At 40.2% G+C, this 23,762-nt stretch overlaps 2 protein-coding genes, 1 long non-coding RNA gene and 1 other non-coding gene across 9 annotated transcripts in view; 2 read left to right on the forward strand and 2 right to left on the reverse strand.

The window, feature by feature from the left end:
• LOC126987995 (28S rRNA (cytosine-C(5))-methyltransferase-like) overlaps positions 1 to 21,381 on the reverse strand; it is a 25,314-nt gene extending 3,933 nt beyond the window's left edge. Inside the window, exons 1-9 of one of the 5 annotated variants that reach the window (XM_050845719.1) lie at positions 21,259 to 21,377; positions 10,296 to 10,518; positions 7,360 to 7,531; positions 7,091 to 7,197; positions 6,766 to 6,923; positions 6,207 to 6,349; positions 4,497 to 4,619; positions 3,206 to 3,321; positions 2,023 to 2,195 (exon numbers count right to left, since the gene is read on the reverse strand). In XM_050845719.1, coding sequence (XP_050701676.1) covers positions 2,023 to 2,195; positions 3,206 to 3,321; positions 4,497 to 4,619; positions 6,207 to 6,349; positions 6,766 to 6,923; positions 7,091 to 7,197; positions 7,360 to 7,485 — 946 coding nt within the window. In that variant the 5' untranslated portion in view covers positions 7,486 to 7,531; positions 10,296 to 10,518; positions 21,259 to 21,377. Of the gene's footprint in view, positions 1 to 1,397; positions 2,196 to 3,205; positions 3,322 to 4,496; positions 4,620 to 6,206; positions 6,350 to 6,765; positions 6,924 to 7,090; positions 7,198 to 7,359; positions 7,532 to 10,281; positions 10,519 to 20,861 lie in introns of those variants that run through there. The other 4 variants (XM_050845718.1, XM_050845717.1, XM_050845721.1 and 1 more) reach the window with 4 other exon arrangements.
• LOC126987998 (uncharacterized) lies at positions 4,626 to 5,718 on the forward strand. Its single transcript, XR_007741363.1, has 2 exons — positions 4,626 to 5,405; positions 5,475 to 5,718. It is a non-coding gene; the product is annotated as an uncharacterized LOC126987998 (long non-coding RNA).
• Trnaa-ggc (transfer RNA alanine (anticodon GGC)) lies at positions 8,911 to 8,985 on the reverse strand. Its single transcript has one exon. It is a non-coding gene; the product is annotated as a tRNA-Ala (tRNA).
• Positions 11,396 to 19,556, forward strand: LOC126987996 (mRNA turnover protein 4 homolog). Of its 2 annotated transcripts, XM_050845723.1 has the most exons (7): positions 11,401 to 11,553; positions 14,729 to 14,876; positions 15,897 to 15,984; positions 17,044 to 17,206; positions 17,768 to 17,917; positions 18,394 to 18,622; positions 19,333 to 19,556. In XM_050845723.1, the coding sequence occupies exons 3-7, from the start codon at positions 15,957 to 15,959 to the stop codon at positions 19,513 to 19,515; spliced, it is 753 nt and encodes a 250-aa protein (XP_050701680.1). In that variant the 5' UTR covers positions 11,401 to 11,553; positions 14,729 to 14,876; positions 15,897 to 15,956; the 3' UTR covers positions 19,516 to 19,556. The 2 variants fall into 2 exon arrangements, with proteins under 2 accessions (XP_050701679.1, XP_050701680.1); XM_050845722.1 differs by lacking the exon at positions 14,729 to 14,876 and having other exon boundaries at positions 11,396 to 11,553.
• Positions 21,382 to 23,762: the final 2,381 nt, after the last annotated feature.

Raw genomic sequence — 23,762 nt, forward strand, 5'->3', positions numbered from 1 at the left:
TTTTCTGCCTCAGCAGGCCTCAATCAGTTCTACAAAACCATTCATAATAGAATTAGTTAATCGTAGCATGCCAGAACATTGTGGAATACATTCAAACGTGAAACTTTTCAAGCTGCAAAGGAATGCATTAGAGAATGCACAAGACTGAGGAGTGGTTATGCCTCTGGGAAGATGCTGGAGAGCATTGAGAGAAACACACTGCCGGGCTTACTTGGAGTGAGGACTAGAGCTTTCCTTTACTTTACTTTCCAAAGAGAGATATCAGGAGTCTCACTGAGGACAACAAGGACAATTTCAATATAAATGGCCTCTGAACTGCTTACTGAGCCCTAAAGGAGCTCTGTTCAGAGCCTCCCTCTCAGTTTAGCATAATCTGAACAGCAGATGGTTGTCTCATGTCAGACAGATGGGCAGAAAGCTAGTTGAGCTGAGTACTTTCAGCAGTTTTATATGGCAGACCCTCCAAGTGGACAGCTTCCAGCTGCTGTGTTGCAGGTGGCAGATGCTGATTCAAGCAATCAGCTCCCAACTTTTTTTTTCCCCATTAAAAGGGACAGTTCAAGGGCAAACAAAATAGCCCACTGGTGCTGCTGATCCACCCATTGATGAAATCCCTCTCTCTTGATAGGACCAGAGTGGTTAGCAAGGCATTTGGTGTTTGTAACATCAGCTGCTCAAGGCTGGAGGTGAGGCCATGATCCATGGATTTCATGCAGTCTTGACTGATGAATAGCATTCGGGTCAAATTGCATGCTCTCTCAAGACACTCATTTTGCACATTCCTTGTGAATTTTAACTCATTCCATTCCTATGTTTTTGATGCACAGGCCAAGGTTACCAGAACTACTACACAGACACTCCTGCATCACTACTGTGGATTTCAATAACAGTACCCCTGAATATATTCTAATGAAAAAGCTACTATGGAAAGTCAAGCCACAGTACAGTTTTTGGCCAGGCGGGCAGCCTTGCCATTTTTATATGCCCGCTCATCCCATCCTAACACTTAACATCAGACTTCCTGTGGGGCCCGAGTGTCTCTGTGTGTGTGTGGGTGGGTGGGGGGGGCTTCTCTACACTATACAACAGTGAATCATAATAGGTGCCTATTTTTTTTAGTAACATTTGGATTCTCCCTCTTTATCAAGATCTCACGGGAACTGTCTGAGTGGAACAGCTATAACGGTTGTCTGCCACCATCTCGTAAATGATGTAGTTGATGCTGCTTATGTTCTTGAAGAGGTAGGGGTCACTGCTATGTTGATGATGATGTAGTAACCTGCTTCCTATCCCCCAGGCTCTTACACACTTGCTGGAACACAGTGCTTCACCCATGTAACATTTTCACCTCAATAATGATAATGGATTTTACATTTTACCAGAGGGGGCTGGGGAAGTTTGGTGACTTGTTGCCTACTTGCCCAGGAACTTGAGACAAAGCCTAAGACCCTGATTGATAAAGTATAAAAAGAAGATAGATGTGCACACTGAAAGTGTCACACAGAACATGATACTGTGATAAAACAGAACTCTCCTGAGTCTGTGGAGTGAAATTAAATGGAACTTAGGAAGATACCAAGGTGTACATACATTGCTGGCTAAGGAATATTTTGGAAGTGCATTAATGCCTATGCTTCCAGCAGCTGTTAAATTAGTAGGGCATTGGGGCAGATTTGCTTCCTGTTTAGAAATAGCCAATAGCCATCTAATGACTGCAAAGTTTCTTTACCTATTGTGTAAAAGCTCATTTTATTTGTTAAAATTTAAGGAGGGCTTCAAAGGATGAAAAAATGGGTTAAATTCTTGGGGCTGCAGCATTAAGAACCATTTTTAAACATTCAAATGTCACAAGTATATAATGGCTTGAGTAACAAATGTATTTTTCAGCCACCTAATGTTTTCAGGCATAAAAGATGGGGAAAGGTGGCTATTATGTCTGTGCATGACTACCATTGAAAACCATACAAAACCCACAGCTTTTGGGAAAATTATGATTTTGGTGATACAACTGATTTCACTTACCACTAGATGAACAGGTTGGGTCTAAGAAGATGTGTTCAATGCCAGCAGTGAGGTCCTGAGGTAATTTGGTGAAGTCTTTATTGACAGTGGTGACGCACGACGCGCCTCGCTGATGCAACAGCTTTTTGAGAGTTTTATAGCGACTGAAACTCTTTTCTGATGCTATTACTCTTCTGCAAAGAAGAATTACGAAAAAATTCATAAAATCTGTAGTGGCTACAATATGTAACTACTACAGGTAAGGAGGATGGGAAAACTATGTGAATGACAAATAACTGAAACAAAGTCAAGTTTATTATTTTTTTACTCAAATATGCAGCCAGAGGAAAAACTGGATCTACTCTTACCTGTCATGATATGATTGTATATGTGTTTGCCATAAAAAAAAGAGAGGGAGGGGTGATAAGGAATTTGCAAAAGGCCAACTGCCCTTTGCAAGGGAGCTCCTAAGAGCCAGTACCATCTGCATTCCATCCCTATCCATAAGTGCAGTTGTAGTGTGTCCCTTAACCCCTTTGTACACACTCAAGAACAACTTGTTTCCTTTAGTCTAGAGCAGTGGTTCCCAACCAGGATCCATGCCCAAGGGGTCCATAGAAGAATTTCATGGGGTCCAGAGTCTGCTGAACTGAATGTCTTCTGCTGTCATATAAACAGGCCTACAGCTTAATCAGCATAACAATGCAAGGTATTTTACATGAGTGTATTCATTTCTTGCAGAAAACTCTTCTACTAATTTTGCTGGCTTAACCTATTGTAGGGATCTAGGGTGAAAATGTGACGGGAAAAGTGGAACGGGACAACAAAGGTTGGGAACACCTGGTTTAACCATTAACAGCCTAGTTTGGTTTGCCTCACTTTAATATGTACATTGTTGTTTCTAGTTTTTAAGTTAATTCAAGTACTTGAAGACCTGTATCATATCTCCTTGTAAGCGTCTCTCTTCCAGTGTAAAGAGGTTGAATCGCTTGAATGTCTACAAGTCGTACAATGTAAAATTAAAAGAGGTGGTTTAGGAAGACATAAAAACTAGTAGTACTAAGGATGACATATAATGTAGAAAATGGAAGGAGAGATCTTGAAGTACAAAGAGGAAATTATATGGAAGAAACTTTTAGTTAAAAAAAAGTAGTATTTGTATTTTTCATGATGAAAATAATTTTATGAATATTAAGAGTCCTACCCAGTATTGTTGATGAGCGCTGCAATTTGTGATGTCTTGTTCCCTGGTGCAGCACAGGCATCAAGAACTGAAGCCCCAGGTCTGATGTTACTAATGAAGACTGGCAAGCAGCTAGCCTGAAAATAAAAATGTTAAAACTATAAAATAAAGTATAAAGTCGTCCCTTAACTTTTGCGTACTTGGAATATTTGTGGGTAGACTCAAACAATAATTGTGTATTCCTGGGTTTTCTTAGGGCCAACTGGTGTGTTTCTGCCATTTTTACAGCTTTTGTACCAATTATAATTTTCTAAGAATACACAAATATTATTCTTTAGTTCTATAAGAAAAAGGTGGTCTAAGAAGGGTTGCAGATATTCGCAGAAATTTAACGTTCTTGGAGGCATGTTACGTAAACCCTGCAATGTTAACCTAGTAGCAGCGACGGGCCAAATTTGTGGCTTTACCGTGTAGCAGCGACGAGCCAAATTTGTGGCTTTACCGTGTAGCAGCGACGGGCCAAATTTGTGGCTTTACCGTGTAGCAGCGACGGGCCAAATTTGTGCCATGATATAAACCCCCCAAAATAGAAGATACATAATCTGATCACAAATGCTTTAATATATATTATGAAATGGTTTGTGTGAGGGGTGATTTTTTCTCATTTTTCTCACTTAGAGGGACCATTAAGAAACATGATCCCCGCTGCTACCGGGTTAATGACCACCTGTACTTGTAAAAATAGAGAACAATGCGAATCTGTATAATCAATTGTTACTGCATGACCCATTATGACCAACCCAACAAATAAAGTGACTAAATTGAACTAAATGTTTGTGAAGAGCCATTGTCTCGATAACATCTTCATGTATTTACCTAGATGTAGTTTTACAGGGCCTGGGCTTTACGCTCGTGTGGGCCTGCCTCCGTATCTACATTTATCCAACTTTTCCTTAAAGCTTTGCAAACTACTCGCCGATACTACATCCTCACTTAGTCTGTTCCAAACCTCTATATTTCTTTACGGGAAGCTATATTTCTTTATGTCTCTCAAGCATCTTCCCTTCCTCAGTTTTTTACTATGTCCTCTTGTGTTCCTAGTGGTAATTTCTTCTTTTATTAGTAACTCCTTGTTGTCTACTTCTTCCATTTTGCTCAATAATTTAATAATAATAATAATAATAATGTGCAATCAACCATCCACGCACACATACAAGCGCCTGCGTATGTGAGTGAGTGTGTGGGTGCATGCGTGGGAAATGAAACCTTCGAGGATTTCTAACAACTAGTAAATCCTGAAATGTTAACTTACTTTATCCTGCAAAATTACGGCATTTTCTCTATACAGAACACTGTCCCAGAATGGTGTGTTCGGAGGGAAGACCAGTAACTCAGGCAGGTGATAGTCTACGAGATACTGATGTTCCTTCAAATTCTGAAAAAAACAAAACACAACATTTCCTCATCCACTGAAAACACAAGTACATTCAACCGTTCACTGGAATATTGGCACTCCGATCAACTTACTCGTAACATAATACAAAATGATGATGATTAATGCACACCCATCCTTCAATGATATTTTGTTTTTCTTGTTGTTTTTTTCAGTAAGAGAGAGAGAGAGAGAGAGAGAGAGAGAGAGAGAGAGAGAGAGAGAGAGAGAGAGAGAGACAAGAAAAGAGAAGAAAAGAAAAGAGAAAAGAGAAAAAAAGAAGAGAAGAATGAAAAGAGAAAAGAGAAAGTATATCAGTCTATATCTATCTATCTAACTATTTCTAGCTATGTACATGTGGATTCGTAGCCAGGCACGCTAACCACTGCACCATGGCGGCATGTAGCTGGAAGCAGGATGTATTAAACGCAAAAGCTACAAGAGAAACGTTGCAGTAGTAACACAAAATTAACAGGGATGAGAGAAGCAGTAATCTAGAGGGAATGGGAGTAAGGAAAATGGGAAGAATTGGTAAGTGAGAAACTGAGTGGCATTGGCTACAGGGAAGTGTGTGAAGGGAAGGTGAAGGAGTTACTTGGAAGAGCGAGAGTAGGGTCAGAACACAATGATGGAGCGAGAAAGGTGTTTGAGGTTTCGGAGTTACTTGGAAGAACAAGAGTAGGGTTAGAACACAATGACGGAGCGAGAAAAGTGTTTGAGGTTTCGGAGTTACTTGGAAGAACAAGAGTAGGGTTAGAACACAATGACGGAGCAAGAAAAGTGTTTGAGGTTTCGGAGTTACTTGGAAGAACAAGAGTAGGGTCAGAACACAATGATGGAGCGAGAAAAGTGTTTGAGGTTTCGGAGTTACTTGGAAGAACAAGAGTAGGGTTAGAACACAATGACGGAGCGAGAAAAGTGTTTGAGGTTTCGGAAGTCAGTAGTTCAGGCAAATGACGAAATAATTGGATACAGTGTGTGTGTGAGAGGAAAGAAAGGGAATGCATGGTGTACAGAGGATTAAAGAGACAGTTAAAAAGAAGACAGAGGACCTACAACAAAAAGGTACAGAAAAATGTGCCATAAAAGGTGATGTACAGGAGAGAAAGTACAAAAGGAATATAAGTAATAGAGAAAAAGGTTGGTTAGGAAAGGTACGTGAGTAGATGAGAATTTTGTTAGGGGCATTAAAATATCTGGAAAAAGAAAGTGATAAGTGACAAAGTAGGATAAAGGGGAGCAATATGGTACTTGTGAAAAGGAATGAGGAGATGGAGGTGGTATGGATGAAACATTTTGAATCTGTGATGAATGAGTGTGGGCGGGAAGCAGACTTGAGGGAGACGGTGCCATGGGGAGACCACCACTGGAAAGGATCAACAGAGTGAATGAGTACTGGAGAGGCTTGGCAGGGGAGGGATTGACTATGATGAGAGAGAATTGGAACAGGGGAGCTGGAGACACTTTTCCATGACCACACACTTGAGAGAAGTTCCCATAAAGGGACGGTGAATTAAACATATATAGATAGACAATATAAAATTTCACACTACAAATAAAATTATCATAATACTTGTTAAAAATCAATACCTCCATTAAATGTAAAAAATGATCATAGGTAATCTGGTTCCTGTCATATTCCAGGGCCCACCAGCCTTCCTCAGCAAGTTGTGACCGCACGGCCTCCACTGACGCCACAAGAGTGTTGACTCTAACATAGCGAGGGTAATGACCTGCAAATAAAAGAGACAATGGAAAACCTGATGACACATTATCTAGGTCTGACATAGCCTCTTGATTACTGTGTAAGAATTCTCTTTCAACAAATTATGTGCCATTTAGTTTGCCAAAACGAGAGAAAAATATTTGTGTATCCTTAGAAAATTTGAATTGGTACAAAAGCTGTAAAAATAGTGGAAACACACTAGTTGGCCCTAAGAAAACCCAGGAATACACAATTATTGTTCGTGAATCTACCCACAAATATTCCAAGTACGCATATGTTAAGATCATCAGTTCTTCCACTTCAAAGTATGGTATCCTATGATATAACTAATTCTTAAGTTCCCCCTAAAATGATATAATCATTATCAGGGGTGGTAACATTTACATAATGCACCATGAACAGGGATGTATGGATAAAACTTACTTCTACTTTGCACCATTTCTTTCTCTTCACAAAGTGTGTTTGCTGCCAGACTTTTGAGCTCTTCTTCATATTTCAGAAGAACCTGAACAGGCTTACAGTCCCCAGATAGAGAACCTTTTTCCAACAGCTCACTTGTAAGAACTTGTGCAAGATGTGGACTAGAAAATGAAAAGAAACAGAATTCCAAGATAAAAACTATAGTGTTAACTAAATAAAATAATGAAAAAAATGACTTTTGTTCAGGTATAGACTTAGAGGTTTGTGGCATAGGTAAAAAACATTGATCATTAATAACTGGAAGAAAAAGTAATTCTAGGAAACTTACTCAAAATTTGGTTGTTCCTTGAAAAGTTTTGATGCAGCCAATATATGTTTTGTTCTAGAACTGTGATTCCAGGCTTTTTGTAGGACAGCATAAATCTTCCTGTAATTCTGAAAACAGATGAAAGAAAACTTCAAATTATTTAGCCCCAATAAAACACCTGCCTTTCAAGCAGAATTAATCATCATGAATCACTCTAGAATAATCTTGCTCATTAACATTAAATGCATGAACTGAAAGGTATCTCTTCTATCAGCCATAATTACCCTTACCTTATACTTGCTGCCGTACACCAGGGTCTTCAGTGAACCTTCCCTAGCCTCCAGGCGCTTCAGTATCCTGCTGGCCTCTTTGTACAGCTGAGGCACAGGCACAGAGTGGGGTTTCTTGTCACTCATCTTGTATTCACTTGGTGTTTGAGCCACGACTCATCTGTCTTGATCTCTACAATAAGCAGATACAAACACTCAAGTTATCTGAGGTTTGCCAACCTTTGAAGGAGGAGCAATAGGAATAAAAACATTCTTAAATGACAAGAGGAATGTTAGTACTGGGTAATGTTAAATGGCCAGAAATTACAGTGATGTAAGGTTCTGAGTGGGATCCCTCAAGATTTAGTGTTTGGGGGCCATTAAATATACATATACGATTTGTGACACCTACCTAGAACTACTGAAATAGTAACCTTGCAAAGAGCATATTTACCTAGCACCCAATTACCATTTAAATAATTGTTCGAATTTTAAAATGAGCAACCTGCGATGGAAACAATTAACTGATTGAAGATTACCCCTTAAATCAATCAGAAAAAGTGTTGGCCTGCAAAGCAAATTGGGTGTAATTTCTTAGTGAAATCCAATCCTCTCCATGGTTTTACAGTAGCTGAAGTTAGACTAAAGGTTTAGAGTTCAAAAGGTGTGTATCAAGATGGGAGACCTGAGCATCTCCACACTGACAATTTTCAACCATCACTGAGTGGCAGAAGATTCCCCACATGCTGCCCAGATCTTCAATAAACCCTGACTTCAGTGACTTCGTTCATGGAACAGCGAGGGGCAGCATGGGCCAAGCAAGAGTCATACATCATGGCAGCCACCGTTGATAAAATTGCCCTACACTGCTGATGGACAGGGGTAGGGTTGCAAAGGATGGGAAAGTTTACAAAAAATATAAACTTTCCAAGGAAAGTTTCCAGGAATTCTCAGGGCCAGGGAATTTTGAGAATTTTGTGAATTTTCTATTTTTTCACATGTATTTTTATTAATAAACAAACCAATTTTGGTTAACATAACTATTAATCAAAAAGTTTTAAGCAAAAACTGTAATTCCAATAGATTAGGTCAAGTTTAAGGAACTTTCAAACACATGATATCCAGACACCTATAGCGTAAATCAACAAAGGAAGTCTTCACTGTGTTGTATAGAAAGTCTCATTTAGTAAAGAAGAATAGATGATTTTTCTGCTTCAAGACGTATGGTACCTTTTTGCGGTTTTGTTAGGTTAAGTTTAAGGCATCTTCAAACACATAATAGGTGACAGCTTATGGCACAAAATAACGAAAAATGACCTCAGTCAGTCAGTAAGTAAGTGTTAGAGGTAGGGGGTTCACCAGAAACGGCAGGCACCGCCCGGGGATCGAACCCGAGTCCTTCCGCTTGCCGGGCAGACGTGCAACCCGTTACACCACGGTCGCCTCTCGATGACAACCCACACAACTCCCCCCTAAGGCCGCCTCCCTGGCCTGCCAGTCCGGGGAATGTGTATCACTGCTGGATCCTACTCACTGCGCCATGTTAGAGGTAGGGGGTTCACCAGAAAAGGCAGGCACCGCCCGGGGATCGAACCCGAGTCCTTCCGCTTGCCGGGCGAACGTGCTACCCATTACACCACGGTCGCCTCTCGGTGACAACCCACACAGCAAGCATATATGACTTTTTTTTAGTCAAGACATATGGTAACTGAGGGTACTTTACAGCATCATCAAACACATGATAACCAGCAGTTTATGGTATAAATCAACAAAGAATGACCTCACTTTGCTGTATAGAAAGTCTCATTAGTAAGGAAGCATATATGAATTTTCTGAGTCAAGACCTATTGTGACTGTTAGGGGTTTTGTTAGGTTAGGTTAAGTTTAGGGTATCTTCAAACACATGATACCCAGCACCTTATGGTATAAATCAACAAAGAATCACCTCACTTTGCTGTATAGAAAGTCTCATTAGTAAGGAAGTGTATATGAATTTTCCGAGTCTTTGGAGTTTTGTTAAATTAGGTTTTTAGGGTATCTTCAAACACACGATAGCCAACACCTTATTGTATAAATCAACAAAGAATAACCTCACTCCATTGTATAGCAAGTCTCATTAATTAGTAAGGAAGCATATATGAATTTCCTAGTATTTGAGGTTTTGTTAGGTTAAGTTTAGGGTATCTTCAAACATATGATAGCCAGCACCTTATGGTATAAATCAACAAAGAATGACCTCACTTAGCTGTATAGAAAGCCTCATTAGTAAGGAAGCATATATAAACTTTCCGAGTCTTTGGGGTTTTGTTAGGTTAGGTTAGGTAAGTTTAGGGTATCTTCAAACACATGATAGCCAGCACCTTATGGTATAAATCAACAAAGAATGACCTCACTTAGCTGTATAGAAAGCCTCATTAATAAGGAAGCACATATGAACTTTCCGAGTCTTTGGGGTTTTGTTAGGTTAGGTTAAGTTTAGGGTATCTTCAAACACATGATAACCAGCACCTTATGGTATAAATCAACAAAGAATGACCTCACTTTGCTGTATAGAAAGTCTCATTAGTAAGGAAGCATATATGAACTTTCCGAGTCAAGACCTATAGTGACTGTTTGGGGTTTTGTTAGGTTAAGTTTAGGGTATCTTCAAACACATGATAGCCAGCACCTTATGGTATAAATCAACAAAGAATGACCTCACTTAACTGTATAGAAAGCCTCATTAATAAGGAAGCACATATGAACTTTCCGAGTCTTTGGGGTTTTGTTAGGTTAGGTTAAGTTTAGGGTATCTTCAAACACATGATAGCCAGCACCTTATGGTATAAATCAACAAAGAATGACCTCACTTTGCTGTATAGAAAGTCTCATTAGTAAGGAAGTATATATGAATTAGCTTAAGTTAGTAAAACCTGTGCTGTGAGAGGTTTTTTAGTATATTACCTTCATGTCCTTACCCCTAATGGCTCTTTCTTCTTCTGTATCTCTCTAACGCTTTGTATTTCTTCTTCTGGGGTGTATTTCTTTTTCTTCTTCTTCTTGGGTGTTTTATGGGGTTAGTCAGGGTGTATTTCTCCTCCTTGGGTGTTTAATGGGGCTATATAGTTCTTCTTTTCCATCTGCCACGGTTTGTCACATGTCTTAGTCTCGGTCTTGGTATGCAGTTCTTTTCGTTTACTCCTATAATAATGAAAAGCTATTATATTCATCGATTTGTTTATTCCTATCGCCTTGTTTACTTCTATCTCCAGCTATTATATTTATCGATTTGTTTACTCTTATCTCCTTGTTTACTTCTATCTTCAGCTATTATATTCATCGATTTGTTTATTCCTATCGCCTTGTTTACTTCTGTCTCCAGCTATTATATTCATAGATTTGTTTATTCCTATCGCCTTGTTTACTTCTATCTCCAGCTATTATATTCATAGATTTGTTTACTCCTATCGCCTTGTTTACTTCTGTCTCCAGCTATTATATTTATCGATTTGTTTACTCCTATCTCCTTGTTTACTTATATCTCCAGCTATTATATTCATCGATTTGTTTATTCCTATCGCCTTGTTTACTTCTGTCTCCAGCTATTATATTCATAGATTTGTTTATTCCTATCGCCTTGTTTACTTCTATCTCCAGCTATTATATTCATAGATTTGTTTACTCCTATCGCCTTGTTTACTTCTATCTCCAGCTATTATATTTATCGATTTGTTTACTCCTATCTCCTTGTTTACTTATATCTTCAGCTATTATATTCATTAAAAAGGACGTGAGAGCATGCGATGGTGTTGCTACGGAGTTTTTTGTTTACTATAATAATGAAAAGCTATTATATTCATCGATTTGTTTACTCCTATCTCCTTGTTTACTTCTATCTCCTTGTTTACTTCTATCTCCAGCTATTATATTCATTAAAAAAAGGAATCGCTCCAAACTACACTAAATTAAGAATAAGTAATAATGAAAACGGCGAAAAGAGTATTTAATAATGATAATAATGATAAGAATAGTGATGATAATAATAATAATAATAATGATAGTGGTAATAATGTAGGCTCGTAGTGTTGGCGTAAACAAAACCTCGTGGCCATTGGGACCCCGCCGCACGGGAGGACATCATCTTTGCCTCACCACAGCCTAACTAGCCCCATAAAACCACCCATCCTTGCCTCAAAGCTGGGAAAGGAGAGAGGAAACTGATTACGGGATATAAAGGTAGGAAGATCAACGTGCAAAGACTTTAGAAGCGATACAAAATGTCTGGGGTCCGCGCTTGCAAAGTTAATAATTACAATATGGATTCTTCGTTGGTCCCTGAATGCAGTGCAGTAATAAATGACTAGGGGAAACTAGTCTTTGTTGGTCCCTGAATGCAGTGCAGTAATAAATGACTTTGGGAAACTAGTCTTCGTTGGTCCCTGAATGCAGTGCAGTAATAAATGACTTTGGGAAACTAGTCTTTGTTGGTCCCTGAATGCAGTGCAGTAATAAATGACTTGGGGAAACTAGTCTTCGTTGGTCCCTGAATGCAGTGCAGTAATAAATGACTTTGGGAAACTAGTCTTCGTTGGTCCCTGAATGCAGTGCAGTAATAAATGACTTTGGGAAACTAGTCTTTGTTGGTCCCTGAATGCAGTGCAGTAATAAATGACTTTGGGAAACTAGTCTTTGTTGGTCCCTGAATGCAGTGCAGTAATAAATGACTTTGGGAAACTAGTCTTCGTTGGTCCCTGAATGCAGTGCAGTAATAAATGACTAGGGGAAACTAGTCTTCGTTGGTCCCTGAATGCAGTGCAGTAGTAAATGACTTTGGGAAACTAGTCTTCGTTGGTCCCTGAATGCAGTGCAGTAATAAATGACTAGGGGAAACTAGTCTTTGTTGGTCCCTGAATGCAGTGCAGTAATAAATGACTTTGGGAAACTAGTCTTCGTTGGTCCCTGAATGCAGTGCAGTAGTAAATGACTTTGGGAAACTAGTCTTCGTTGGTCCCTGAATGCAGTGCAGTAGTAAATGACTTTGGGAAACTAGTCTTCGTTGGTCCCTGAATGCAGTGCAGTAGTAAATGACTTTGGGAAACTAGTCTTCGTTGGTCCCTGAATGCAGTGCAGTAGTAAATGACTTTGGGAAACTAGTCTTCGTTGGTCCCTGAATGCAGTGCAGTAGTAAATGACTTTGGGAAACTAGTCTTCGTTGGTCCCTGAATGCAGTGCAGTAGTAAATGACTTTGGGAAACTAGTCTTCGTTGGTCCCTGAATGCAGTGCAGTAATAAATGACTTTGGGAAACTAGTCTTCGTTGGTCCCTGAATGCAGTGCAGTAGTAAATGACTTTGGGAAACTAGTCTTCGTTGGTCCCTGAATGCAGTGCAGTAGTAAATGACTTTGGGAAACTAGTCTTCGTTGGTCCCTGAATGCAGTGCAGTAATAAATGACTTTGGGAAACTAGTCTTTGTTGGTCCCAGAATGCAGTGCAGTAGTAAATGACTTTGGGAAACTAGTCTTCGTTGGTCCCTGAATGCAGTGCAGTAATAAATGACTTTGGGAAACTAGTCTTTGTTGGTCCCAGAATGCAGTGCAGTAATAAATGACTTGGGGAAACTAGTCTTTGTTGGTCCCAGAATGCAGTGCAGTAATAAATGAATAGGGGAAACTAGTCTTTGTTGGTCCCTGAATGCAGTGCAGTAATAAATGACTTGGGGAAACTAGAAGGGGGGTCGAGGGGGTCAAAGCTCCGCCGTTAAGTAGGTCAAGGGGCGAAGTCCTCCTGTTAGGTAGGTTGCGTTAGGTTAAATTAGGTTAGGTTAGTTTATATTTATTCTTCACATGATATGGGGTGGCGGAAATGAAACACCAGAATTTTCTCATTTCTACACTCACATGTCCTCTGCGTGTAACGAAACACGAGAAATTAATCCAGTCAAGGAAAGGTTTTGCCAGCACTGGGGATCGAACCGGCTACCAGCGAGACGGGAGAGCCACTCCTTAACCAGTCGGCCAAAGAGGTACCCCCTGGCAGAGGGAGTTATGGGAGGCTCGCTCATCAGGCTAGTCGCCGCACTACAGAAATACGCAGCGCGGGATGGGACAGGGCGTCAGTGGGTGGTCCACTACACAGGCCATTGGTAACGGGTGGCAGCAGCAGGTGCACAACAGGCATTGACAAGTCAACCATTTACTGATTTCTGGAAAAAATACTTCTCCATGATGAACATTATCATATTTTGTCCAGGAATAAGCAGTCAGTATCTAAAAAATTAATAGGCTACCCTCTTGTTAATAATGTAACTTACCTAACTCCTGATAGGTAGGTTATGTTAGGCTAAGTTGGGTTGGGTTAGTTTAGATAAATTAGGCATGTGGTGTGGGCTGGTGAAAATACGCAGCGCGGAACCAGAAGGTGGTGGGTCCTTTACATTGGCCTATGATCACGGGTGGGAGTGGCGCGGCAGCGGGTGCACCCCAGGCATTGAAAAGTGAATCATTTAGTGATTTCTGGAAAATAAAACTTTCTTCAAAATTAAAAGCATCATATTTTGCCCAGAAATAAATTAATTACATCGAACTCGGCACAATCAGTGCACGAACTAGCCGCAAAAATTTTGAACTTCCATATCTCAAAAAGTACTGGTTCAATCTTCCTCAAATTTTGAAAGTAGGTAGACATACATATGAACTATATAGTATCAAAAATTTAGCCGTATTCTCTAAGTTATGGCCGAAAAACGTGGATCAATAATTCAGCGCTATCTAGTTACCAGTGAAATTTGCCATGTCTGATGAAGGGGAGGCCTGGTATAACTTAACCCTTTCCATCCGTGACGCAGACATCGGCGTCACAGTATGGAAAGGGTCAAGAGGAAATGGGAGAGGATTAATCCTCTTTTAAACCTCTCAATCCTCCTCTAAATTTCTCTTAATCCTCTTTTATTTCCTCTTAAGAGGTTTAGAAGAGGATTAACAGTGACGCCGTCAGACGCCGGAGTGAAGGGGTTAAATAACACGAGAACTACTGGTCATACTTTTTATACATTGCACGTCATACATTTTGCACTTTACATACATTACACACAGGCACTATCATACATTCAGGTTCAGCAATTTAACATGAATTTATAACCATTTACTTAAAGCACTATCCTTTTATTAGAGTGTAATCTGACTTATGTATGTTCAAACACTACTGTATCACAGACACTATATTCAAGTTCAGCAAATTTAACATGAATTCAACCATTTACTTTAAGCACTTTAATTTCATTACAGTGTAATCATACTTATGTATGCTCAAACACTGGGGCCTTATAGATGGGCACAGGCACGAAGTACAGCTTCTTGGTGCTGCGTTCACCCTGGTTGAACTATTCCCAGTACTGGTGCACCTTGCCTTGCAGCTGCTGGTAGGTCTTCCTCTGGTGTCTGCAGACCTTAGCCTCATCCAAGAGGCGTAGCTGTAGGCCCACCAGTCGTGCTTCCTCATGTAGAAGGTTGATGAGCAAGTACATTGGAAGAGAGGTCTTGGCTGCATGGCGATTCAGCCAGGTGTGATATCCTTCTACTTCAGTGTTGGTGCGGATTGACTGCATAAACACACTCCATGCCTCTGGGGGCCGCAGGGAATAGTCAATCCATTTTGCCCTCATTTAGGCAACCAGGTCCTTCAGGCTGGAGTGGAGGCATTAGGACATTCAGTGACAGACATAAGATACTCTATTCATTCAGTTACAGGGCCAGGATGAGGGAGGGAGGGGGGAGGCATAATCATTTTTTCATCATTTCCATTCATTCATTGGTGGGAGAGAGGGGTAGGAGGGTAACAGTTTATTTTCCATTTACATGTGGGGAGGGAAAGTCATATACAACAATAAGAACATACAACAATCACATGCATCATAATGAAATTGGTATCATATGGATATTGTAATCTAAATATATATGTTCCTGGTGGAATAAAGATATATGCAGTAAGTTTTACAAATTGGCTTTCACAATGTAATACTTTTTCTTCAGTAAATATTTTTTAAAGTATAATACCTTACCTGTAAGTGTCCCTAGGAACTCCAGTGGCACACACCCTGTGCTGCCATCTGTTGCAGCTGTCACACCGGAGGCTTCCTGGCGAGAAGTAATTTCACGTTGGCAGGCAATGCATACAAGCCATACTGATCACTTTGTTGTCACAGAGACTACTGAAATGGTAGACATACATATGAACTATGTATACTCACCTACCACAAATGTGCCGACTTCACCTGATACCAAATAGATAGTCAGCGTCTCAAAATTAGTAGGCTACCCTTTCCTCAATACTCCATAGTATTATTATTATACTTATTTACTTTCAGAACTTTAAACAATGGGTAAAGATTGGTAGTAGTGTAAATGCGCTGATATCTGATTTCTACTTAACCAATTGCTCTTCCATTGTCATATTTGCATTCTACTATCCTTTAAAACTCCCTCGCAGCAGAACAGTGGTTGATTAAGTAGGACACAAGATGCCAGCGTGTTAAGACATCAGATCTTACCAGTGTAGTTTTCTAAGTCTTCTCTGTTACCCAGATCGGCCAGACTATCCTGAGCAGACCAGACTTCCGGCAGTAGACCACACCAGAACACAAGATGCCTAAATCCAAGCGTGACAAGAAGAGTAAGTGGCCAGCCTGGGTCCTGATTTTTGTTTGTAAAAAGTAAAGTTAAATCTAACCCAACCCAACCTGACCTAGCCTAGTTTGTGCCTCACAGCCAAATTGTGATCAATAGAAATAAACCTTTTGATGTATCCCCCAAGGACCATATTTTTAGAAATTTATATAATTAACCCAGTAGCAGCGACGGACCAAATTTGTGCCATGATATAAACCCCCCAAAATAGATGATACATAATCTGATCACAAATGCTTTGATATATATTATGAAATGGTTTGTGTGAGGGGTGATTTTTTCTCATTTTTCTCACTTGAAAGGAACATTAAGAAACATGATCCCCGCTGCTGCCGGGTTAACTAGTGATTTGTAACAGCAAAGCAATACAGTAGTGCCCCCAGGTGTATGCTCCCCATGAGTTATTAGTCTGGTCACTCCTGTTGCAGTAAGAAACAACACCCTATTCAGTCCTTATCAGAAGCATGCCATTAAATTAGCACTCCTCAGTCACATCACAAAAATAAAGCAGGCCTCTTATTGGCTATAAAATGCACCATGTCTCTCATTGGTGCACACAAAACTGACATGCCTCCACATTTGCTGATAGAGAAATATATCTTTCATCGTTTCACATCCTGCAAACTTTTTCAAATTGTCCGTTGGTTAAATTTTAATGAGATTATTTTTTTGGTAGCTAACAGTCATTTCTGGAAAATAAGTCTGTTCCCTTGAGTCTTTGTCTCCAGTAACTCAATAAGGACAGGGTGAGAGGGTGTGCGTGTTGTCAGTATATTTCATGAAAATTGTGTTTTGACATTGCATGTAGGTGTTTTTGTTTTGATTTCTGAATACAAGTTGACATGGCTCTACAAACTGATTCAACGAGTACATGAAAACCGTGAGTGATAACTGTGCTGGGAGACTCGGTTCCCTTGAATAATACCCAGATGTGTTGGGCTACTCAGCTGTTTTTTGGGGTGTGTATATATGACTGATTACTTCATGCCAGTTTTCCTACTTGGTTGGTCTTGATTCTTAAATTTATTCATGTTTTCTTCTACAGTTTCCTTAACTCAGACAAGAAAGAAAGGACTTGAGTTTAAACAAAACCTGGTTGAAGAGATACGAAAATGTGTTGACCTCTATGCAAGAGTGTTCGTCTTCTCCTCACAGCACATCAAGACAGATAAATTGAAGGAAATGCGCATTGAGTGGGGACACAGCAGGTTGGTTTTGTAGCAGCTGTCGAGGGGTTTACCTACATCCCACTTATTTTATGATGTGTTTTCCTACAAGAAATATTGGCAAATATTCAAAATTATACCCATGGTGGAGCAGGCCACCAATAAACCTTACTGCCACACTGCATGTTCTTAATAACAAAGCTCCACCTTGCCCTGTTTCTGCTAAAATGGTAACCTAGTATTGATTTTGAATCCCCGGCACCACACGCCATGCCACCCCTACCAGTGGTCAATGTGCTGTCTCTCTGACTTGACTATGAACATCACACGTGTGCTTCTCCAAATGCAGAATCAAAGGTTCCAGAAACCAAGAATTAAAAAAGCTTAAGTGTTAAAATTAGCTTTGCTTTACAATGTATGTATTACAGTAACTGGATTTCTCTGACTTAAGGAGGAAGGATTGCCCAAGAAACCTGTACATTTCTTCTTTAACCCTTGTGGCTTTAGAAGTCCATCTAGATCGTCCAGTTTGTGCATGCAAGAGGTACAACAGATACAGAAACAAATTCAATTACAATAAAGTTTAAAATATAATAATTTCAGATTCTTCTTGGGCAAAAACAAGGTAATGGCCCTTGCTCTGGGGCGCACCCCAGAAGAAGAGCTTCAAGACAACCTGCACAAGTTATCCCAGCGGCTGGTGGGCCAGTGTGGACTGCTCTTCACCAATGCCACGAAGCAGGAGGTTGTGGAGTGAGTAGACAACTTGTGCTTGGTGTGCAGGTCGTGTATTATTTAATCTACTTCATGAATCTGAAGGAGGTACAGGGGAAGTAAATGACAAGTGAAGTTTCTTATGGAAGCTGTGCTGGAAGTTGAAAGAAACCCACCAGTGAATAGTGATAGTAAACTAAAGCAGGAATCCTTACAAAAGATCTTATAAAGAAGTACAAATACATGATTAAGAACTAGAAGATATGAGATAGATTTGGGCAGGTCATAATCATGCATAGAATAGAATTGATAATAGAGAAACAAAGTAACAGTAGCAAGCCAGAAATTCTTGAAGTCAGGGTAGACAGAACCAGGTTGGGGCACACCAACATCGGAGAGACAGAGAACACTGGGGAAGGCCTTAGTCCTGCAGTGGACTAGCAATGGCTATAATTACAACTAGGTATTTTTTGTGCCATCTGTTCAACTATAAAAAATTGACTTCTTTTCCCCAGGTACTTCGAGAACAAAAGATACCCGGTTCCCCCCCATGCCGGCGACATAGCAACTGAAACCGTGGAGTTGAAGCAAGGACTCCTCCCCCAGTTCTCCCATGCCATCGAGCCCCACCTGCGCAAACTAGGGTTGCCCACCAGGCTGGAGCGTGGTGTGCCAGAGCTCCTCCAAGACTTTGTGGTGTGTGAGGAAGGCCGACCACTCGCCCCTGCTCAGGCCAGCATATTGGTAAGGCTTTTTATTCTCTGCTTGCAAGATGACATGGATTCTGTCTGTCAGTTTTACCCTTCACTCTTCCATACACTGTGTTGCACTTCTTTTTTTTCCCTCATCATTATATTTACCCCTGCTCAAGCCAGCATATCTACCATCTATCTATCTATATACACACACACAGTAAACCCTCTTAAAATTGAGACTAATTTGGGGAAGACCTCCTCCGAAATAACTGAAAATCTGAAGTTTAAAACTCATGCATACCCAAGCAAAGCTGTTCCAGAGTTTACCAATGATTCTGATTAATTCTTGCATAAAAGTTTATGACACTATTGGTGAGCTGCTTAAATAAAAATTTATACTGCTCTGAAGTACAGTCTTGCACAACGGGGCAGTGGTGCGGGTTGGGGTGTTTGATACTGCAAACAAAACAGTATGAGGCCCATCATATATGTCGGGAAAGCTATACTTGCTGGTGAATAAGTTAAGAGTTGCATCTGGTGCACACAAATCTAAATTATCAAGTTTAAAAATTAATATAACTATTGTGTAGAAAAAAAAAAAACTAATGTCTAAATAAAAATAACCTTTAATTTGACAAGGCATAGTTAATTTTTATATGTCAGGTAGTTTCCTATTATTCATGAATGCACACAAATTGGAAAGGTGAGTGCAAATGGACAAACACACCCTAAGCCATGCTCTCCCTGTCCCTCCCACAGAAACTGCTTGGCAAGGAGATGGCATTCTTCCAGCTGAATATGGAGTGGTGCTGGAACAGACTGGACGGCAAGTTTGAGTGTCTTCTGAAGGAAGACACCAATGGGAAGGATTCAGAAAAGGAGGAGGGGGAGGAAGAAGAGGCTGAAGACGACGAAGTTGAGGAGGAAGAAGAGGAAGCATAGAAGGATTCTAATGATGATAATAAATAGTTTATTCATTTAAAGACTTGTTTTGCTATGAAACCCCACCACCTATGCAAATTTACTTATCTTTTTCTATCTTGTTCACTTAATGGAATCATCTTCATTATCATCCCCATCACTGTTATTGCATTTAGTACACAAGACATTATACCATATGCAGAAAGATCACCTCCTATAAAGAATCATATGTTAAGATTCGTTTTAGTACTGTGCCAGTATTTCATTACCTACCTTATGAAACATCACTAGCTCTTCATATATCTTTTCTACAAACGTTCAACACTCATGGAAACGCCTTGAATTGGATTTTGAAAGAGTTTCCATGATTGTTGAATGTTTGTAGAAAAGATATATGAAGAGCTAGTGATGTTTCATAAGGTAAGCAATGAATACTGGCACGGTACTAAAGCGAATCTTAACCAAATCATAAAACATACAATGCATATATTCAAATAAGAGTCGCACAGCTTCCACTCAAGATGCATTTTACTGATACAGAATAAGGAGTTCCATTTCACTCTGAAGCATAGAAAAAACAGGAATATGGAAAAATGGAGAGCAAAGAAATAATAATGTATGCAATTAACCCAGTAGCAGCGGGGATCATGTTCCTTATGGTCTCCCCAAGCAAGAAAAATGAGAAAAAAATCACCCCTCACACAAACCATTTCATAATACATATCAAGGCATTTGTGATCAGATTATGTATTATCTATTTTGGGGGTTATATCATGGCACAAATTTGGCCCGTCGCTGGTACACGGTAAAGCCACAAATTTGGCCCGTCGCTGCTACACGGTAAAGCCACAAATTTGGCCCGTCGCTGCTACCGGGTTAACTAAACTAAATCAAGCATGCCACCACCCACAACCAACTGTTACCACTCACTCTGGTCACTAGGGTTGATATATATATATTCTCAGACGCTTCTGCCTCTTACATCAAATACTTCCAAAGGCTGAGAATGAGATCAATTGGGTTCTAATGAGTGATATTTGAAGTTCACGGTACAGGAGGAGGGTCATACTACCACCAGTCATAGAAATACCGTCCTCTGTATTCTTTATAGGAGCAGTAAGTAGCAGGCTTTTTTTTCTTTTATGCTCTTGAACTCTCCTTTGCTGTAGAAAAAAAACTCGAAAGCCTAGTCAAATAAGTGTGCTTGGGCGCCGAAATGTTTAAGAATATGACCCTAGGTAGCAAGGGTCACAAGGGTCGGACAATCATGAGCCAGTTCCAGTAGAAGCAGTGTCGCATCTTAAAAATCTACCTCTGGAGAAGACAATCTACAAGGAGGGAAAGTAGAAAGGCTTGATATGACTCACCTCTACAAATGCGCTGAAAACCCATGACGAACTTCCTCAGGTGTATCAGCTAAGAAGTCTGGGATCACTTGAGACGATTAATCTATCCTTACAAGCTGGGGAGGGTGGTCACTGGTCAGTACTTCCCGTCATAGCTGGTGGGATGGGCTACACGAACTGGGGAAACCACTGATTAAACCCACACGCAAACACCACCACCACTATCCCTACCATCCACACACCCATCACATCACCACCACCATAAAATAAAACTGTACGAATGTTGGGAACTGCGCGGTCGCCGTCACTCGGGGTGGTATCAACGGTGCCAGACTGTTGTACTCAGCCTCCTATGTTTGCCAATTTCCGCCCCAAAACTGCCTCCTCGACCCTAATAACTTCCTTCATATATAGTTACCGTTACAATGGTTAATTCCTGGTGTTTCCTGGCAATAGTTGTGGCTCAGAAACCGGTAAGTACGAGGCCCTGAGTACGATAGTCTGGCAACGGTGGGTGGTATAGCCATGACCTTCCATTACCCACGAAGGCACAAAATGACTGGCCAACGGAAGGATATCGAGGTGGAGAGTCTCTGCCCAGCGTTTTGTCTGCTCGTGGAGGCGTGTTACAGTCTTCAGCAGTTTGAAGTTCGTGTTCTAAACGTGTCGGCGCCTCAGTTCGTTTGTTTGAAAAGCCTCTCGAGATAGTTAATTCCTGGGATGCTCATTGACTGTTTTGTAATCAACTAGAAAGCCACCCACGAAAACACGATTCTTCTTCTCCGTGGCCTTAGGAAATAGTCGTAATGGGACCTCGAGGCTTTTAAGAATAACGATCGAACTGCTGAGGCTTCGAAAATTGATCCGTATCCATTTCGAACTTCTGAAACTCGCGGTAAATTTTGATTATTTCATTTAAAAATCGATTTATTATTATTTCTACGAGGCAATATAGATTTTAAGTTCAGATGAACGTACGCGTCTCTTGCAGCGGTAGAGAAAATTTCATCGGATTCCGTAAAATGAGTGTTACTATGATTTAACGACCCCCCTTTTTATTATTTTTTTTTCGTTCTAGGTCCGTATTCACAAACAGCTCGGGGCCTTAATTATATGCCTGTTTGAAAGAGTCGTTGCACATTTTCTTTTAAACTATCGTGGACACTTAGGTATTTGGCACAACTGAACAGGAAAAACACACATAGGAACTTAGCTAATCTTTTTCTTCTTCCTCCTCTTCTTCCTTTCCTTCTTCAGTGTTTTAATGTAACTAATCATTTTTGTCTCCCTCCCTTTAAAATAGCCGCAATGAAAACCCGAAGCATTTCAAATTACGGAACTAAATGAGAGTGGCTGAGATCTAATAGAAAAAAAAATGTACAAAAAAACAATACTACTTCTATGTAATAAAAAATGCGAAAGATGTTACCAAACTTAAATGGACAAAGCGCTCGCCTATCGTATACCTATTATTATTATTATTATTATTATTATTATTATTATTATTATTATTATTATTATCATCATCATCATCATCATCATTATCATTACTATCTCTTACATAAAACATGCACACAAATAGACTAATAAACTAACTTACTAATTAATCCACTAAAAATCACTAACAATATAATTAGGTGACCCACTAAACAATCGAATTATTATATACAGCAACTCAAAACTGACTTCGATATCAACAACTGCCTGCTTCGGTCCTGTTAAGAAGTGTGGGAATACAGAAAGAGATAAAGGGCATTAGGAAAAGATAGTTGAGAGAGAGAGAGAGAGAGAGAGAGAGAGAGAGAGAGAGAGAGAGACTTTTTAATAATCTTTTCGTAGGTTTCGAGATAGCCCGGTCAGCTACCTCTCCATTCACCTCCATAACAGCCCTTAATTGTCCAGCCCTCGCATTGAAGGAACGAAACGCTCTTGCATCCTAACTGTCCTATTTCCTATCTCGCTGGGATAATCATCTATAAGCTTGTTAAGGTAAAAAGCAGAGAATGACAGTTTGCCAATCTCCGCATCCTGCCCACTTTTGCATGAAAACAATATTACTACTACTACTACTACTACTACTACAAATTTTCATGGATAGTTTTATGAGCCTTGTGATAGTTTGACAAGACTGCACCACGAATATGAAAAAAAAAAGATGAAAAAAAACTACTCCGACTAATCTTTTGCTATCAAGGCTATAAATGTGTAGCATAGACTAAAATCAACACACTAGAAAAAAAAATCAATGGAATGTACTACTACGGGAAGATATGTCAATTGTGTACTAAAAAAAGATAATCACAGTTTTTAAGAATAGTGTGATTGAACAGTGTCTAGAGACGGGATCTGACCAGCTTGACTTAACCGTGTAAAAATATGTAAAAAAACAGCGACAACTACTTAATATTATAGGTAAATACACACACAGGGACATATTAGCGGACACCTGGGAAGAGGGGAGGAGGGGATGGGGGGTAAAGAGGAAAAAAAAAAAAAAGATTACCCTCTATTTCCCCCCATATATAAACACGTATAATCCATGCCAGTTCGTGAGTTGATGGGCGTCCCTTCCTTTCAATTCCCCCCCCCCCCCGCTCCCCCTATAAAAGCTGTAATTATGAGCTGTGCCATGAGGCGGAGAGTTAATGACTTCGGCAGGAATGAAGGCGGGGCGTGAGTAACTGTATCCGGAGTGCGAGTCATTCACCTGAGCGAGTGTGGGGAGGAGGAGGAGGAGGGGGGCCATTCTTTAAACACTTCGGGGCCCAACACACACATTTGACAAGGCTTTCGTGGGCGTTTGAGGCATTTCCAGGGGTAGTTTTATGATCCTTCCAGTAGTTTGACCCTTCCGCTGTACCATGAACCTGAAGGAAACACTTATTAGAACCTGACTGATCTCCTATTTGGCCTTTGAAAATA

This window comes from Eriocheir sinensis, chromosome 67 (genome assembly GCF_024679095.1).
Source record: "Eriocheir sinensis breed Jianghai 21 chromosome 67, ASM2467909v1, whole genome shotgun sequence".
NCBI lineage: Eukaryota > Metazoa > Arthropoda > Malacostraca > Decapoda > Varunidae > Eriocheir > Eriocheir sinensis.

What these genes read in the sequence shown, in the direction of transcription:
- LOC126987996 (XM_050845722.1), top strand. Translation starts at nt 15,957, where the DNA reads ATGCCTAAATCCAAGCGTGACAAGAAGA. An exon ending in ACGAAGCAGGAGGTTGTGGA is followed by an intron (nt 17,918 to 18,393) that starts GTGAGTAGACAA and finishes TCTTTTCCCCAG; the next exon opens with GTACTTCGAGAACAAAAGAT. An exon ending in CTGCTCAGGCCAGCATATTG is followed by an intron (nt 18,623 to 19,332) that starts GTAAGGCTTTTT and finishes TCCCTCCCACAG; the next exon opens with AAACTGCTTGGCAAGGAGAT.